This window comes from Barbus barbus (genome assembly GCF_936440315.1).
Source record: "Barbus barbus genome assembly, chromosome: 16".
NCBI classification, from domain to species: domain Eukaryota; kingdom Metazoa; phylum Chordata; class Actinopteri; order Cypriniformes; family Cyprinidae; genus Barbus; species Barbus barbus.
This window is the reverse complement of record NC_136744.1, coordinates 3668510-3687504: the sequence shown is the minus strand read 5'-3', so window position 1 is coordinate 3687504 and position 18995 is coordinate 3668510. Positions and strand designations below refer to the sequence as shown.

The 18995-nt window shown below is 37.9% G+C and overlaps 2 protein-coding genes across 3 annotated transcripts in view; both read right to left on the bottom strand.

The window, feature by feature from the left end:
• Positions 1–10611, bottom strand: part of LOC306882668 (exportin-5-like) — a 97813-nt gene extending 87202 nt beyond the window's left edge. For both annotated transcript variants that reach the window (XM_079437475.1, XM_079437476.1), the window contains exons 1-5: positions 10360–10611; positions 9531–9652; positions 9382–9454; positions 9159–9296; positions 2853–3035 (exon numbers count right to left, since the gene is read on the bottom strand). In XM_079437475.1, the coding sequence (XP_079293601.1) occupies positions 2853–3035; positions 9159–9296; positions 9382–9454; positions 9531–9652; positions 10360–10461 (618 nt within the window). In that variant the 5' untranslated portion in view covers positions 10462–10611. The remainder of the gene's footprint in view (positions 1–2852; positions 3036–9158; positions 9297–9381; positions 9455–9530; positions 9653–10359) is intronic.
• Positions 10612–16493: 5882 nt separating this feature from the next.
• LOC306882667 (WD repeat-containing protein 11-like) overlaps positions 16494–18995 on the bottom strand; it is a 133191-nt gene continuing 130689 nt past the window's right edge. The window contains exon 29 of the mRNA XM_079437474.1: positions 16494–17944. Within this exon, the coding sequence (XP_079293600.1) occupies positions 17742–17944 (203 nt within the window). The 3' untranslated portion in view covers positions 16494–17741. The remainder of the gene's footprint in view (positions 17945–18995) is intronic.

Below are 18995 nucleotides of genomic sequence, written 5' to 3'. Positions count from 1 at the left end.
TAAAAAAAAAAAAAGGATGTAACGAGACTAAGTTGTTTTCTTTCTCATTATGGCACGTGGGCCAGGGCACGCGCAAAGAGCAGCACGCACTCGGTGAGAGGGACGAGAGTTGGAGAGAGTAAAAGGCAAGAGAGAGGGTATTTTACGATGTCCTGAGGTTTTAAACTCAGCTTCTGGACCGTCCCATCTGGACGTCCCGACCAACCAGATACGGTCCTTGCTTAGCTAGGGTGTGTTCTTCACATCATAAATCAGCTTGTTATCAGTCACATGGTTTGAATTTTAAAGGCTTTGGCAAAGCATACCTTTCTGAACATGATTTCATAATAAGACTATGATGCACTTGACAAAGAACTGATTGGAAGAAACATTCACATCATGGATTTTCGAGCTCATACATACTAAATATGCAATATTTATCTTTAAGGCTCGAGCTATTCAATAATGATTAAAAGCAAGACATACACAATGAGTGATTAAAACAAGGATATTAAAATCATATGTGGGGTTCTGCATAAAAATGTCCTTTTAGGATGATTTTATGTGCATATGAAAAATAAAGTATTTGTATAGTTCTAAGGAGAACGAAGGAATGTTGGTTTGGACGGTCTTTTATGTGTGGAGACACGCCCGAAAGAGTCTGTAGCTAATGAATTTCTATCACAGGTTTACATGTGAACATCAGTCTTGATTACTTGCAACAAATTTGACAGTCTCCTTCTTGAATTGGAATTATCAATAAGTGTTTCTTTGTCCTCAGTGTTGTAAGTTGTTTGGTGAAAAAGGCTTGCTAGTTGGGAGTTGCTTGCCCCAAACTAGATTTATGACGTCCTGTTCCTTAAGGCCTCTCTGCATTCCAGCTCCTCAGGTTTCAATGTTCCAATGCATCTTAAAAATTGTCTGATTCAGTCTATGATATCCTACAAGAGGCTCCTCTGTCCTCCACTCGTTACCTATATTAATGGCACCTGTTTGAACTCGTTATCAGTATAAAAGACACCTGTCCACAACCTCAAACAGTCACACTCCAAACTCCACTATGGCCAAGACCAAAGAGCTGACGAAGGACACCAGAAACAAAATTGTAGACCTGCATCAGGCTGGGAAGACTGAATCTGCAATAGGCAAGCAGCTTGGTGTGAAGAAATCAACTGTGGGAGCAATTATTAGAAAATGGAAGACATACAAGACCACTGATAATCTCCCTCGATCTGGGGCTCCACGCAAGATCTCACCCCGTGGGGTCAAAATGATCACAAGAACGGTGAGCAAAAATCCCAGAACCACACAGGGGGACCTAGTGAATGACCTGCAGAGAGCTGGGACCGAAGTAACAAAGGCTACCATCAGTAACACACTACGCCGCCAGGGACTCAAATCCTGCAGTGCCAGACGTGTCCCCCTGCTTAAGTCAGTACATGCCCGGGCACGTCTGAAGTTTGCTAGAGAGCATTTGGATGATCCAGAAGAGGATTGGGAGAATGTCATATGGTCAGATGAAACCAAAATAGAACGTTTTGGTAAAAACTCAACTCGTCGTGTTTGGAGGAGAAAGAATGCTGAGTTGCATCCAAAGAACACCATACCTACTGTGAAGCATGGGGGTGGAAACATCATGCTTTGGGGCTGTTTTTCTGCGAAGGGACCAGGACGACTGATCCGTGTAAAGGAAAGAATGAATGGGGCCATGTATCGTGAGATTTTGAGTGAAAACCTCCTTCCATCAGCAAGGGCATTGAGGGAGTTGAAAGTCCGTGTTGCCCAGCGACAGCCCCAAAACATCACTGCTCTAGAAGAGATCTGCATGGAGGAATGGGCCAAAATTCCTCCATGACCTCTACAAATGATTCAGAATGCAGCGGCACGACTGATCTTCAACGAGCCCAAAAGAGCGCATGTTACACCTCTCTTCATCTCTTTGCACTGGCTACCAGTGGCAGCTCGCATCCAGTTCAAGTCACTGATGCTTGCGTACAGAACTACCACAGGCTCAGCACCCTCCTACTTCCACTCACTATTACGAACCTACATCCCCTCCAGAAGTCTGAGATCTGCTAGTGAGCGACGCCTTGTGGTACCATCACAGAGGCTCAAAATCACTCTCCAGAACATTTTCGTTCACCATTCCTGGCTGGCGGAATAATCTTCCCACCCCTATCCGGAACGCCGGATCCCTGGCAACCTTCAAGCAACAACTGAAAACTCATCTCTTTCGGCAGTACTTGACTTCATCCTAAACTTAAAAAAAAAAAAAAAACTTTCCCTCTATCTTTCTCTCCACCTACTAGCTTGTACTTATTTGAACAATGACTGAGACTTGGTGTTACGAGCACTTCCTCTGTCTGATTGCCTCTTCAAGATTAATCGCTTTTTGTATTCCCCAGTTGTAAGTCGCTTTGGATAAAAGCGTCTGCCAAATGACTAAATGTAAATGTAAAATACCAGCAACAGTGTGTGAAAACCTTGTGAAGACTTACAGAAAACGTTTGACCTCTGTCATTGCCAACAAAGGGTATATAAAGTATTGAGATGAACTTTTGTTATTGACCAAATACTTATTTTCCACCATGAATTGCAAATAAATTCTTTAAAAATCAGACAATGTGATTTCCTGGATTCTTTCCCCCCCATTCTGTCTCTCATAGTTGAAGTGTACCTATGATGAAAATTACAGGCCTCTCTCATCTTTTTAAGTGGGAGAACTTGCACAATTGGTGGCTGACTAAATACTTTTTTGCCCAACTGTATATGACCATGACAGTATTCTGTTGCATGCACCAAACTGTAAAAAATAAATATATAAAATAATAAAAAAAAGTTGTAATTTATTCAGGAATATCTCAAGAACTAACCAACTTCTTGTACTCATTCACATGGAGCTGCAGTATGCCAAGCAGGAAGGTGAAGATACTGTCCATATTCTGTGTAAGGGTGTGCTGGATATCTCGCCGTCTTTGAGTGGGTAATGTCTGAAAGGTGATCACATCCTCAGCTAACCGCAGTAGGACAAGCATTACAAGTTCCGTCTGAGCGTCCTGAAGAAAATTAGAATGTGATTGTTAATTCAAATAGAGAGTAATTTAAATTATTTACAAAAATTGCATGCAAAAGGGTCATTAAGCAGCAAATCAACAAAATGCCCACACTCTGACTCCTCAAGATGCCTGCAGAGCTTAGTTAAAACTAGTTGTGTGGCTGGCGTGTTTAGATGACTCCCAACGCTTTTCATATTATTCAATTCTGTGCAGTGATCAGTGAGAGAAATTAACTTTTTCATTAAGGGGAAGTGGTGTGTGGCCAAGTATGGTGACCCATACTGGGAATTTGTGCTCTGCATTTAACCCATCCAAGTGCACACACAGTAGTGAACACACACCCGGAGCAGTGGGCAGTCAATGCTGCGGCGCCCGGGGACCAGTTGGGGGTTTGGTGCCTTGCTCAAGGGTCTCACCTCAGTCGTGGTATTGAGGGTGGAGAGGGTGTTGGTTATTCACTCCCCCACCTACAATCCCTGCCGGACCAGAGACTCGAACCCATGACCTTCAGGTTACAAGTCCAACTCTCTATCCATTAGGCCACGACTGCCCCATTAAGGAGTGATATTTGCCTCCTTAAAATGATTTCCTGGGTAATTTTAACCTTCATAAGGGCAACTGATCAGTTGTAAGCATCATCTTTTGTCAAATTTATAATTATTAAAATTCTAATAAATTAACAAGACACTTTAGCAATCAATCCAACGCTTCTTTTTGTGTTAAGTGTGTAGGATGAAATGAAAGCTTCTAGAGCAAGGATGGGCAACGTCAGTCCTGGAGTGCCGATGTCCTGCAGAGTTGAGTTCCAACCCTGAAAAAAACCCTCACCTGCCTGTAGCCCTAGTCATCCTGAAGACCTTGATTAGCTTGTTCAGGTGTGTTTGATTAGGGTTGGAGCTAAACTCTACAGGATATCGGCAATCCAGGACCGACATTACCTATCCCTGTTCTAGAGGTTAATGATGCAATTAAAGCACTACATGTAATAGAGAATATAACATGTATTGTGCCAAATCTTTGCTAGTCCTCATAATGCCTGATTCAACAAGTAGATTAAAGTAATTCAATACATTTACGTTATCGAATGTGAATACACACATTTCTAGTGAATGCAATCACTGATAATACTTTTATAAACCGAAGAAAAAAAACTATTACAACAATAGACAAAGATTTAACTGTTAAACAGGAAACTATTTATAACATTTAAAATGTACACCTTATAATCAGTGTCGCTGATGACATACTGATTCAGTGACAATGAGTAAGCTATTATGCCAATTCTGTATTTTCTATTTTCACCCTTGCCTTGTGCATGGGGAATATAGAACCACAATTTCAAGACTTATGCACTGAAGTATTTACATGTAATTGTATTCCTACTGTCACTAACACTAATTAAATAAGTACATCATGATTGTTGTGTTTTTGCAGGAAAACAACAACAACAAGCTGTATCACAGAATTTCTTGAGAAAAAAAGGCAACAAATTCAGTCATTTTAGGCATTAAAACCAGAAAAAGAGTCCCGTGAAATCCTGGTGGGAGTTATGAAGTTAGTACCATTATATTATGTGTCACTGCATAAAAGACACATAAGCTATATCTAAATCATCACATAGATGTAGTTACACCACAATTTCAATTGCATAAATAATCCTATGGGATTCATATTTTTTAAATATTTTGAATATTGAAATATAAAGAGATTTTTTTTAAGCTAGTAATGTTGATAGCTGTGTAATGTTGACTTTTGAGATTGGTCAAAATACCTGCAGACTGCATTCAATGGAAATGCTTCTCACAGAACAGAGAGTAAAACCAGACCATTTCAGGTAAATTATCTGGGGTGATGAAATTTGATTTTTGCCAAAAAGCTGAACAGAAACTGCTACAAGATGAAAAGAAACCGCCATGTAAACTTTTCTGAAAACAACCAGTTCCCCTCAGAAACACATTCATATAAAATTAAATATTTGGATTTTCTTCCTATATTTCGCGCATCATGAACAGTGATCTTGATCTTCTTGTCTGCAACAGTATTTTCTCCTCTTTGTGTCTGTCTTCAACTTCTCTGGCCTCTGTTAGTGGCCCTTTACAAACTAATTATAATAACAACAACGTAATATTTCCACAAAAATGGCATTTTGGAATATGATTGCAATGCAGTTTGTGTGCAAGCATGGAACAGAAGTCTGAAATAAAACAAAAAATGTGCTGTCGATCAGTGCATCTGTACTCCACTGTATAAATTAAATATAGATTAATCATTGTTAAATCTACAAAGTTACTTGGCAAGACGGGTATTTTGACATAGGCTACTTTTGTATGTTTTTACCCATTCAGGCGGCTCGCATGAGACGCGGCTGTCTGCGCGCGCTGTTCACACAGAACACAGCGTGCGAGTAGTGAACGGAGTTGTCTTTCGCACCCGAATGCTTTTTATTCGCTTGAACTTTTAAAATAACAAGGCTTAAAAACACATGCAAATGATGACGTGACGACGCTGCAGTGGCCCCGATTAGCCAAGTGACAAATCGGTCTACTGTCCCGAGCATCCTTCACACTGGCCTCAGGCCATCGGGCACTCCATATTGTCGAGCCCTGTTTATTTGCCTAATGCAAAATGTTGTCGCATATGCAAACAATTTATTCCAGTATAGGATTGCGATCCAAAAATAGGCTACTACATTCACCATGCTGATACCCAATTTTTGTCTTCGGATCGGAGGGGCACTTTATGACCAAAAGTTGACAGTTAACGGATTTGTCACTGGCCTTGATCAGGCCACTGATACGTTATCACAAAAGTTCAGTACTTGCGCAGTGTGCACTGTTTTCTCTCTAAACAGCACACACATCGAGAGTGCAAGCCCAAATTCTCTTTTGCATCTTCTTGCGCTTTAATGGACAAATACACCTTGCCAATTTGAACATTCAATTGATTGGAAAGCATTCAAGTACAAGTATTACGTAAATAACTTTATTCAGAGTGTTCCATGAGCTCAGCGCGCACACAGAGAGCCGTGTCTCAGGCAACATGCAAGTTTCAATACGGACATATACAGACAAAAGTATATCAAAATACCCGACTTGGTGAACATCCTCGAAAACAGTCAGTTATGACTTTAGTGAACGCAAACAGTTGAGAAAGAAATTGGATATTTATAATTGGTCCCACGCATTTAGTCTAAAGTGACAGAGCCTAATTTACCAGCTGCTGTTGGTGTAAAAATGTTTATTCTACATTTAATTAATACAGTGAAGAGTGTGCTGTTGTTTTACATTTCATTATTCAATTTCTGAACACCTACAGACCTACAAACCTAAAGTACTATTTAATTTTGTATATCGGCTCTATTTATTTATTTGCTTATTGCTTTGAATTTGTTCATTAGTTCTCATTTACTGACTTTTCACGTTAAAGTAAAAAAAACCTTGAACTTTATATTCATAAGGCTAGTAGTTTTTGCTGTTTTAGCTTTTGCTGGGTTATTGAAATTGGAATCGAGAATTTTTATATTTAACTGTTAGGCCTACCTAAAAGTTTGGTGTCATATAAGCTTACTTAGAATACAAGATAACATGGGTCAAAGACAACAACAAAATTGTATTTATTTATTTTTTATTTTATTTTTTTCTTGTGGTAGGGCCAGTGAAATAGTTTGCACGGCAAATAAAAATCTGAACCACTGGCCCAAGCAAGCCAGAAAAAAAAAAAAAGCATTGCAGTGGTTTTATGCCCTGGAATGTATTCATACTACATATTAGCATACCTAAATAACATCAACAGTTGAGAAATCATTTTAATACAGTGCATACTCTAAATGTCATATCAGAGACTGCACTTGAGCCCTTGTTCGGGATTCACATGAAAATTACAGTCATAGGGCTGGGAAACATGACAATACATATAGTGGTAATGATATGAAGAGTCTATCGACAGATTGTGATATCACTTACATACTTCTATGAAATATATCCATATGGCGCAGTACTAAAGAAATAAAGAAAAATGAATGAATAACAAAAATAGTGGGATGTGCTTCAGGGTAAAAAGTGTTAAGCGCAACTAACTGCAAAAAAAAAAAAATTTTTTATAAAAAACAGTCCTGCAGTCCTCGAAGTGCGCGCACAAATAGTTACGTGTCAGTCAGGGTGCAAGTACTGCAATGAGTTCTCTTTCGCAACTTATTGTGCTTGAATGGTCAAATACTAGGGCTGTGAATCATTGGTTAGACAGCGAATCGATTCGATTCACTATTCGTAGGTTTTCGATTCGATTCAAGAATAATTTTTGCAAATTCAGAACGATTCAATTCACAATTAAATTAGATTTGATTAGCGATTCGATTCTGCATTCTTTAAGTGCATTCACAGGATTAAATGGATCTCCTAAATTCTTTAAATACTTAGTCAGGGGGCAAATTACAGAGCAGCCTTATGGTTAAAGAATCATAGGTTACAGAAAAAAAAACAAAAAAAAAAACAAACACTTTTGTCCATTGCTAGTTGCTAGTTTAATGATGCTATGGCATGACATATGTAGAAATTTATGTAAGCCAAGATTTTAAAAAGGAGCTTTAAAAGTATTATGCATAGGCTAACATTTTGTCATACCAGGTGCGTAGCCATAATTTCAGACGTTACAGAAATGCCAAATACAATAATTTGATGTATTATTTTTTTTACAAGAAACTCTTTTCTTATCTCTTACTTTGAATTTGCTATAAATCAAATACACTGCTGGACAATAATCAATCATTTGTAAATATATTTTTTTCCTAATGGCAGTTTTATATACTATACAAACAATTATTTCAATTTTCTGCACAGAATAAGGTAGAAAATGTACTTTATAGCTTCTGTACTGTAATAAATGATATGTCAATTAGCACTGCATCATTCATAAATTTTATTTATTGTGTTTATTGTCTTAACATGTCACCAGTTCATTCTTTTTTTATACAGCTTAGCTGCCTTTGTCCATATTAGACATTTCATGGCACACCTTAAGTTCTACGAGTCCGAGATCACTTATCTTTCAGTGCAAAAATTTATCTAATTTTCATAAAATAAAATGCCCGATGTCTGTTTGCCATAGCAATGAACGCTACTTTCATGCATCTGATTAAAAGATAAACCTTGCGCTCTTATTTCAATGTTCTTGTTGTTAATGCTGTGGTTATTTTAAGTTTCCTTCATACATTCGGTTCAACAACATTGTTAAAACACATTTATCGTTCAATGGAACTGTGTGTATGCTTTAGACACTTACATTTTTGCTCTGTCCATGCAATAAATGCGCAGCCATCAACTGCTTGGGTTATGTCGATGGTATGCCCAAGAGCCATTGAAAAACTACAGAAAACTACTTCACTTTAGCATTACTGGCCACAAATACTAAAGAGAGATCACATATCAGCTGCTCAAAAAATGTGTTAATGCGACAAACGGAGCGCGAGCGCAATCCTGTGACAGGCGCTAAATAGTGGAGCACGTGAAGGAGAAATGTGAGGCACGAATACTGTTCAAGGTCTCCATTAATTTGTACTTGTAGTAATTTAATGTGTAGATATTTTGAAGGCATTGAATTGCTATAGAAATCGCGATTCACTTGAATGTTAGTGTTTTAAATCGATTACTGTCTGAAATCAACGATTCAAAAATCCATGTTTCAAGATCAACGCATATGCATCGTCAGGGTTTGTAATCGATGCATTGAGAAAATGAGTGAATCGTTACACCCCTAGAGGCCAAGTATGTTTATCCATACTCGGAAGTTGTGCTCTGCATTTAACCCATTAAAGTGTACGCGCACACACACACACTGTGAACACACACTGGGGGGAGCAGTTGGGGGTTCGGTGCCTTGCTCAAGGGTCTCACCTCAGTCATGGTATTGAGGGTGGAAGAGAGCCCCCACCGACAATTCCTGCCAGTCCTGAGACTCGAACCCGCAACCTTTGGGTTACAAGACCAACTCTCTAACCACTAGGCCACGACTGCCCTTAAGAGGAGGGCTGTAACTAAACTCTGACATGAAGGCATATCTTCAAGAGCATGATCTAGCACACCAGTCCTACAACATCACCCTTTATGTTAGCCAAAAATCTTGAGATACCCCCATAGCAGTAAGGGCCTCCATCTCCTTAAGCATGTCAGGCCAGTGCTGCGGCCACTCTCTCTTGATCATCTCAACAACTATGCGTGAGAGGGCATCCTTAACATGACATTCCTCTTGCAGAATTGGATGTGTACCCTAAAACAGAACATTAAGCCATAATATGAATAAGCAATTTCAATAAACCATGCAATAAGATGATTTAAATTTCCAAAATGCTTACATCTGACACAAGGCCCATAGTGCAGTTTTTCAGATGGAGCTTTTCTTGTGGTGCCATGTCATTCCACTTAAACCTGTTCATAAAAACACGTTCAGCTTAATGCTCAGCATTCATTGTGGTGTACACACTAAAGGGTTTAAAACACTTACTTGACTACATGCTCCAGTATCTGCAGCCCAAAGTGTCTGACCACTGCAGTCTGTGATTTCTCCGCTAACTGAAGACCACATTCAACACAGAAGGGACTTTTCTCTTTGAACTCTTCAATAAACTACAACAACAAGGAAACCTATTAGAGAATTTAACAGCATATAGTTGTACTGCATCATTACACATAATTCATGGTTTAGCATGTGCAGTTTGTGTGACTGATCAGAACAGGCAACAATTTTATATGCACATTGTTTTAAAAGATGGAAATAAGTCAGCAACATATCAGTTGTAATAAATCTGAGACATCAGTGCATATTTTATTTACAGATTACAAAAACATGGGAACATATTAGCGGTTATAATTTTATTGTATATTTTCCTAAGTGAGGTGGAGCCATACTTCAGATATGAGCAGCAAGAAATAGTCTCGTATCCCGTGAGCTTCACATGAAGAAGGCTATTTGTGTTGCACACATCACCTCAGTGTCTGTTAACAAGCACTGTTTGTGTCATTGTGCCGAATGCAGTAAAAGCGAGGATGTAAATGTGCATGCAGCATTTTGTTTATGTATGCGAGATAGTAAAAGAAATGTCGCCTATTCCTACCTTCTTTATGCTTCTTGATACGGTTGGTATGATAAACAAGAACATCAAAACTTATTAAGATCACGATTTGCGCGTATGAATTTATGGGGGGGGCGTGAACGATTAACGGGAGTTGCCAAAACAACGTTATTCATTAATGACCTACATAATATGGATTTATGAATAAATGCATTCATAATATAGCCTTTTAATCGTATTTGAAATTAGACGATAGTTCACCTTCAGGGCCTCCAGGCGGTATGTTTGGCTTGATTCTGCCTCCATCATCACATTCACAGCCTTTATAAGCTCATCGCACAACGCACGTATCGATTCGGCCATGGCTTTTAAACACGTCCAGCAGAAGGAATGTAAAACACCAGTAGATCTGTAAAATGTACTGCACACTCCACTACTAGCTCAGCATACATAGGCGAACATTAAACAAAACGTGGTAGTTGCCTGCTGTCTGTGGACCGCCTTAATCAAGATGGCGGAAATACGTGACCTCTGGGGATTGTAGTTTTTTCCCTCTAAATGTCATAGACATAGCAGTTTCTAAACATCAACTGCGTCCCAGTTCGCCTATACTATGACCTCAAAGTATGTCATATTTTTGTGACTAAAAGTATATACCTTTGTGTTCATACTTTGTAGCAAAGAATAGGCAAGATTTGGGACATAATACCAATGTGCTCTGTGCCATCACTACAAACCAGCCTGTCATTCATCCTGTCACAAAGATCCTCATCATTTATACGTTCCACTGCTCAATATTTATAATTTAATTTAATTGATACTACCCAAGAAATTGTTTTAAATTAAATATAACACAGATAACATTAATTAATATTTGTTCATCTCTCTCAGGGCATCTCTACCTAGGCCTACTTAACTGTAGGGCTTATGTTTGTAGCTCTAAACCAAATTCTCTTCCAAAGCGCTTGTAGATTATCATGAAATTAACAAAAGGCACCGGCTATTTGCACTAATAGCGATAGATGCTATAGCATATTTTTTGGCGATGGATGCTATTTACACTAAGTGCAAATAGCAATGGATTCTATTTACTCTGTTAAAATAGCAAGATTTTCTGCTATTTATACTACGTATTGCATACGTAGTGGCAATTATCTGCACCTCAGTATTGTAGTACATTATAAAACATGCCATAATAACGTATTGAGTGTAAATGACAGTTTTAATTCAAATTATTAAATGGATGCCACCTTATTGGGACAATAAAGCCCTCCCTACACCTACCCGATACTTTTATTTTCAACTTTTTGATTATTTCATTCATTTATTGAAAATAAATGCCTTTCTAATGCAATGAGATTTGAAAAGGGAGAAAAAAAAGTTTGGCAAAAGGTGGGCTCGAACTCGGGTCGATCGCGTCAAAAAGCATATGCTTTACCATATACGCCACTAAAACAGATGCTGAGTTGGCGTCTTTTTTTTAGTATTGACTAACTCAATCACACCTTAGTGGGCAGAATTAGTGTAAATAGCCTTTGCCAAAGAGACGGGCTATTGCACTTAGTGTAAATATACACTCCGTTAACAAAAAAGCAATTAAAGCTGCAAACTGTGCATGCCTGTATGCATCACTTTATTGAACGGCTCTCAAATGCACTAGAAAATTCTGCAATTCGAGATCACATAAGGAGCAAGCTGATATGTTTTTTTTATTTTAATTGTAATTTCATGCACAAGTAAATGTTAGCAGAATGAAAAATATGCGCTATTTTTATTATTTTATTATTATTTTTTATGATTTATTTTATTCATTTTTTTGTTAATTTGAAAAGTATAAATGAAAATGGAAAAGAATTTTCCCAGCCTTTAATGCAGCCAATTCCAATTATTGCTTGTTTTGGGGAGTTTCTTCCTTTACTCTCCTCTCCAGCTGGTGAAATTCATGTTCAATCGGATTTAAATCTGGAGACTTGGGCAATCTAAGACTTTCCATTTCTTTGCCCTTATAAATTCCTTGACTGAACTGGCAGGGTGTTTTGGGTCATTGTCCTGATGCAATATGAAGCACTTCCCAATGAATCTGGTGGCATTTTCTTGAATATTGGTAGGCAAGATGGTTTTGTACCCTTCCAAATTTATTCTGCTACTGTCTTCATACATTAAGTCATCAGTAAAGTTGAGAGGGCCTGTTCCAGAGACAGCCATGCATGCCCATGTCACGACACCACCTCCACCATGCTTTACAGATGAGGCTGTATGCTTGGGATCATTGCAGTTCCCTTTTTTTCTCCACATTTTTGCTTTCCCATCACTTAGATAAAGGTTCATCTTTGTCTCATCGGTCCATAAAGACAGTTCCGAAACTCTTCTGGCTCACCTTTGTGCTTTTTTGCAAACTCTAATCTTGCCTTTCTATTTTTGGTGCTGGTCAGAGGTTTGCATCTTGCTGTGTAGCATCTGTAATTCTGTGTCAAAGTCTCCTGAGGACAGTAGATTGTCAGAGAATCACCCCAGCTTTCTGGAAGTTGTTGGTGATTTTACAGACACGTCTTTTAGGATTAATTTTCACAGCTTTTATGATTTGTCTGTCATCAACTACGGTTGTTTTCTCAGCCGATCAGGTCGTTGTTGGTTGCTGGTTGTTGTCCTTTGTTTTTGCTAGAGCTCTAATTGACTTCCTCTTTTCTTTTAGCATCCAAATTGCTTGCTTTTCTCTCAAAGTCAGCTCCCTCGTCTTCATCCTGGTTTGTGTGTGTCATCATTGAATGCAAGATTCAGAATACAGAAGTAATAGATGTAACTGATACGACACATTCTCTGCTTTTAATATCTGAAGAATTAATGCAACAGGACACAGCTGATCACTTAGAAAGACCTGTGAGGCAACTCTTCCAATACTTATGCTCACATCAGATAGAGGGATGAAACTCTAAAAGTGAACTTCTTAGCTGTAAAACATCTGTGTGTTGAATCACCCAATAATAAAATGTGACATTCTGTAGTTTTGACTCATATTCATAATTTAATTATATTTGTAAATGTCTTGACTCCACAGCCAACAGAGAAATTTTGTCTTTACTGTTCCAATACTTTTGGAGGGCACTGTATATATATATATACACACACACACACACACACACAGATGCATCTCAAAAAACTACAATATCATGGAAAAGGTCTTTATTTTTTAATTCAAAAAAGCAAACTTTCTTATATTCTAAATTGCACACAAACAGAATTATTTCAAGAGTTATTTTGTTTTCATTCTGATGGTTATGACTTACATGGTTATGAAAATTAAAGATTTAGTATCTCAAAGAATTAGAATATTTTCTCAAAGATCAATCATTAAAACATGTACAAAACAGAAATGTTCAAGATCTCCAAAGTAGGTTAAATTATGCACTCAGTACTTGGTTGGAGCTCCTTTTGCAGGACTTACTGTTTCAATGCGGCGTGGCATGGAGACGATCAGCCTGTGGCACTGCTGAGGCATTACTGAAGCCCAGTTTGCTTTGATAGCGGCCTTCAGTATTGTTTGGTCGGATGTTACTTTTCTTCCTCTATGGGGTTCAGGTCATGAGAGTTGGCTGGCCAATCAAGCACAGTAATATCATGGTCAGCAAACCAGTTAGAAGTAGTATTTTCACTGAGGGCAGGTGCTAAAGTCCTGCTGGAAAAGGAAATCAGCATCTCCAAAAAGCTTGTCAGCAGATGGAAGCATAAAGTGCTCCAAAATCTCCTGGTAGATGGCTGCATTGACTTTGGACTTGATAAAACACAATGGACCAACACCAACAGACGTCACGGCACCCAAAATCATCACTGACTTCAGAAATTTGACACTGGATTTCAAGCATCTTGGATTCTGTGCTTCTCCACTTTTCCTTCAGACTCTGGGACCTTGACTTCCAAATTAAATTAAAAATTAAAATTAAAATTTACTTTTAACCCTTTTTTAACCTATGTTTTCTCCATAATTGTGGTTGCGTGTTCTAAACTAGCCCAGGAGGTACCCAGTATTTATATTCAAAATTAATCAAACTAATCAAGCTCAAAATGCAATATTCTATTTTTTTTTGAGATACTGAATATTTAATTTTCCTAAGCTGTAAATCATAGCCATCAGAATTAAAAAAAAAAAAAACTCTTGAAATATTATATAAAATACACTGAACAAAATTATAAACGCAACACTTCTCCAAAGTGCCAGACGCCATCGAATGTGAGCATTTGCCCACTCAAGTCAGTTACTACGACAAACTGCTGTCAGTTCGAGACCCCGATGAGGACGACGAGCATGCAGATGAGCTTCCCTGAGACGGTTTCTGACAGTTTGTGCAGAAATTCTTTGGTGATGCAAACCGATTGTTGCAGCGGCTGTCTGGGTGGCTGGTCTCAGACGATCTTGGAGGTGAAGATGCTGGATGTGGAGGTCCTGGGCTGGTGTGGTTACACGTGGTAAGTGAGTGAAGTGAAGTGAAGTGACATTCAGCCAAGTATGGTGACCCATACTCGGAATTTGCGCTCTGCATTTAACCCATCCAACGTGCACACACACAGCAGTGAACACACACACACCGTGAACACACACCCGGAGCAGTGGGCAGCCATTTTATGCTGCAGCGCCCGGGGAGCAGTTGGGGGTTCGGTGCCTTGCTCAAGGGCACCTCAGTCGTGGCATTGAGGGTGGAGAGAGCTGGACATTCACTCCCCCCACCTACAATTCCTGCCGGCCGGAGACTCAAACCCGCAACCTTTGGATTACAAGTCCGACTCTAACCATTAGGCCACGACTTCCCCTGTGTAATAGTGTAATGTAATAATGTTAATGGCAAGACTAGTTTAAAAGTCAACAACCCACATAGATATGACTACTTTATGTCACATCAGAATCAAGGCTGAAATTACTTTTTAGTGAGTGATTTGGGTATTAAGTAAAGTAGTAGGGTGAAATTAAACAGTTTGATATGACATACAAACATTTGGCTGCGTTTTTTTGTGCTGGTACAGGGGTACTTAGGTCTCTATCAGTAAAGCTTAGCCTTTTCTGTAAAAGGCAATGTCCTCCATAATCACTCTCTGATGACCCTGGAAGACAACAGAAATGATTAATGAGAGTCACTCATCAGAAAACCTAGTAGAGAAAGCTTGTTATCCAGTTCAGCTTTCATGCAATGAAATGCCCATGGGGCAGCTACATGTAATTGAAATGCTAAAGGAATGCATGTTTTTTCTATTAAAAAACAAAACAAAACAAAACAAAAACAACAACTGATTATGAATCTTGAAGGGGCCTAAATAAATAGACAAATAAATAAATAGACAGCATAGCAGACATAGATGGCTGCACTCTGTGATATCATACACTGCCTGTCCAAAAAAAAGTCACCACCTGCATTTAACTAAGCAAATAGGTAAGATCCTCCCATTGGATAATTACTGCATGGATGATTATGTTATGTGCCCAAAGAACAAGGCCAGCTGACTACCTGAATATACTGAATGACCAGGTTATTCCATCAATGATTTTTTTCTAGACATATTCCAAGATGACAATGCCAGGATTCATCGGGCTCAAATTGTGAAAGAGTGGTTCAGGGAGCATGAGACATTATTTTCACAGATGGATTGGCCACCACAGAGTCCCGAGTCAGAACTTAACCCCAGTGAGAATCTTTGGGATGTGCTGGAGAAGACTTTGCGCAGAGGTCCGACTCTCCCATCATCAATATAAGATCTTGACAAAAATGTATGCAACTCTGGATGGGAATAAATGTTATGACATTGCAGAAGCTTATCGAAACAATGCCATGGCGATTGGGTGCCATAATCAAAGCTAAAGGTGGTCCAACGAAATATTAGAGTGTGTAACTTTTTGTTTGGACGAGCAGTGTATTTTGTCATATAAATTAGACATATAATTTGGGCCTACATATAAATTTATTTACAAAACCAAAATTTTAACAATACTGCTAACAATAAAAAAAAAAAAAAAAAAAATATGCTATGCATTAGTAGTCAGTAGATTGTATGAAACCGAATAAATCTAACGTTGTCTTATATTTATAGATGACTTTTAGATATTCATAATGGATTCTTCTTTGTAGTAGCACAGCAGGAATGACCTGGGTCGTTTCACAATATGCGTTCTTGGAATTGAGAAACAGCCCTGGTTTAGTCAGAGAGTGTGGCCATTTTGGTTACAGGTGTTTATATTCAAAAGTTATGTTTTATTTACATTCATCCCAGACTTACTGACATTTAAGGCATAAATGAGTCAGCCATGATTATTTTTTCATAATCCTATGACTTCATCCACATGAAATATGGCTTGTTAAATAACTGAATTAAATTAAAAAAAGTTTTGAAATGGTAATAAAGAAAATCAAAATGGATGGTACAAGCTAAATTTATTGCTTTACCTATATACATATATCCATACAGTAAGCTGAAACACCTGGAACGTTCATGACAAATGTTTAAATAGGAACAAAACTTAAATTATGAAGTCATGACAAATAACGGTCATACCAAAACAAGGCAGGTCATTCCAACAATCATAAATCAACAAATTAATTAATCATTAAAAACAAAACAAAACAACAATTCTCATTTGTAAATCACAGACACAAAAGTGGTACCACAAATATCAAGGATATGTGGTCACATCTTATTTCAACAGGACAATATCCAAATGCATTAACTCTCTGGAGAATGAAGCTAAATAAATTCACATCTTTATTACATTTTATCACTTGTTAAATATAGCCAACAAACCAAAATTAACCAATGAAAGTCATACACAACATAAACAGCTGCACTCATTTCATGTTTTTGCATTTAAATTTTAACCATTTAGATAACTTACAGTGATACTCATGAAACCTTTAAAAATATGTCTGGGCATAATTCACAACAACATCCAAAAAACAAACAAACAAACAAACAAATAATAATTTTGGGGTGAAACTGGGTGTTTCATGAGATTAATCCTTTAACACACCATTCATTTGAAATTTTAAGCATATTTCATGTCAAACACATAAACTCATTTTAAAGATTCTCAAAAATTTATTTTTAATTAATTATTTGAGATCATTTTAATTCACTATGACAATATTTAGTTGATCAAATAAGTGCAAGAGCAGGTTTGGAATACATCACAGCATGGTAACAGGTGCTAAGGGAATGTCTTGGGGTACAACACATCTCACAACCAGCAGAGAATTGTAAAAGATAACTAAGAATTCAGACAAATAATTTGAATGAAAAGATGTGTGTTTGTCGACTACCTGCATGCTTATGCACTCTTAAAAATAAAGGTGCTTAAAATGTTCTTAACAGCAATGCCATAGAAGAACCATGTTTGGTTCCACAAAGAACCATTCAGTCAAAGGTTCTTTAAAGAATCATCTCTTTCTTTTGCCACTTCTTTTGTGAAACAGACAGGTTCTTCAGATATTAAAGGTTCTTTATGGAATCATTTAGACAAAAAAGGTTCTTCTATGGCATCGTGAAGCACCTTTATTTTCTTAAGCGTGTGGGTGCAATAAAATTTTTTTTTTTAAAGATATTATGCATCTTCCTTAAGTTTTTCTTTACATATCCTCTCTTTCCTCCACTGATGTACTTGGGGCAAGTCATTCTATATTGCCAATAGTGTTGTCCACTTCCTCCTCACTGGGGCTGGGCTCTAGCCCCATACTCTCTGTTTGGGACAGCTCATCCAGCAGCTCCTTTCCCGCCTCTCCAGCACGAGACGCCCATAGCACAGCACCCTGTTTCAGCCCGATGGAGCGAAGCAGCTTAGCGTATTCCACAAAGGCTGCACCTATAAGCTTATGTGGAGATGCTGTGGTTAAGGAAGACTGGGAATAGGAAAGTAATATAAAAATAAAAAAAAAACAGAGTAACTACTTACTACATATAACCTAATGTGACCCCTAAAAGAGAATTATCATTCTAAAGAGCATTGCTGTGTCCTAATTCTGCTACTTATATTATACCCTTGTAGGTAATCTTTTTGTGAAGAAAAAGTAAATACTTTTATGTGTAGCAGAAGAGTAGGCAAGCATAATTACATGCATTCTGTCACCATAAATTAGCCTGTCACAGTTAACATCCTCATACACACACTGCATCCACTGCGAGTCCCTAGAACGCAAGTGGATAGCAATGCAAACCTTGAGGCTTCAAAAAACACACAAAGTGAGTACAACAGTAACTAATATTAAGGGCCCCCTCCCACCTTTTTTTGACCATTCCCGTTCTTTCCCTTAGCTGCGCATTCACAGTAATTGAAAGTGAAAATTGAGATTATCATTAATATTCTAACTGTTCTCACTCCGAGTCAAATGCCTGTGCAACACCTGTACAGACCAGTCAAGTTCTTCTACACTGACTCAATCATTTCTTTTTGAACCTTGCCTTATACACAGCATTGTCATGTTAGAATAGAAGAGTCCTGACCAAACTGTTGCTATAAAATTAGAAGCACACAATTCCCTATAATATCATTATATGCTTAAACATTAAGATTTGTATTCATGGAAATTACTAAAGTAGTCAAACCTGTTCATTAGAAGGGGGTGTCCCAATACTTTTGGCAACATAGTGTATTTAATGCATCACATGAATAAAAAATTATTTGATAATGCCGTTTTGGGCATGAAAAGAGCACCAAACAGTTCGGCCTTAGCTACCGAAATATATAAAAAAAGAGTATCTGTAATTTCAAATATACACATTACTTAAATGGTTATAACCTACTTTTATATTTGAAGGAGGTCTTTTGTAGACATTCAAACAACTGTATTAAGTGTGTAACTTTTGACAGTTAAAAAATTAAATCTTAACCTGACTCTATTGCTCTCTCTATGCCATTTCTTCCCATT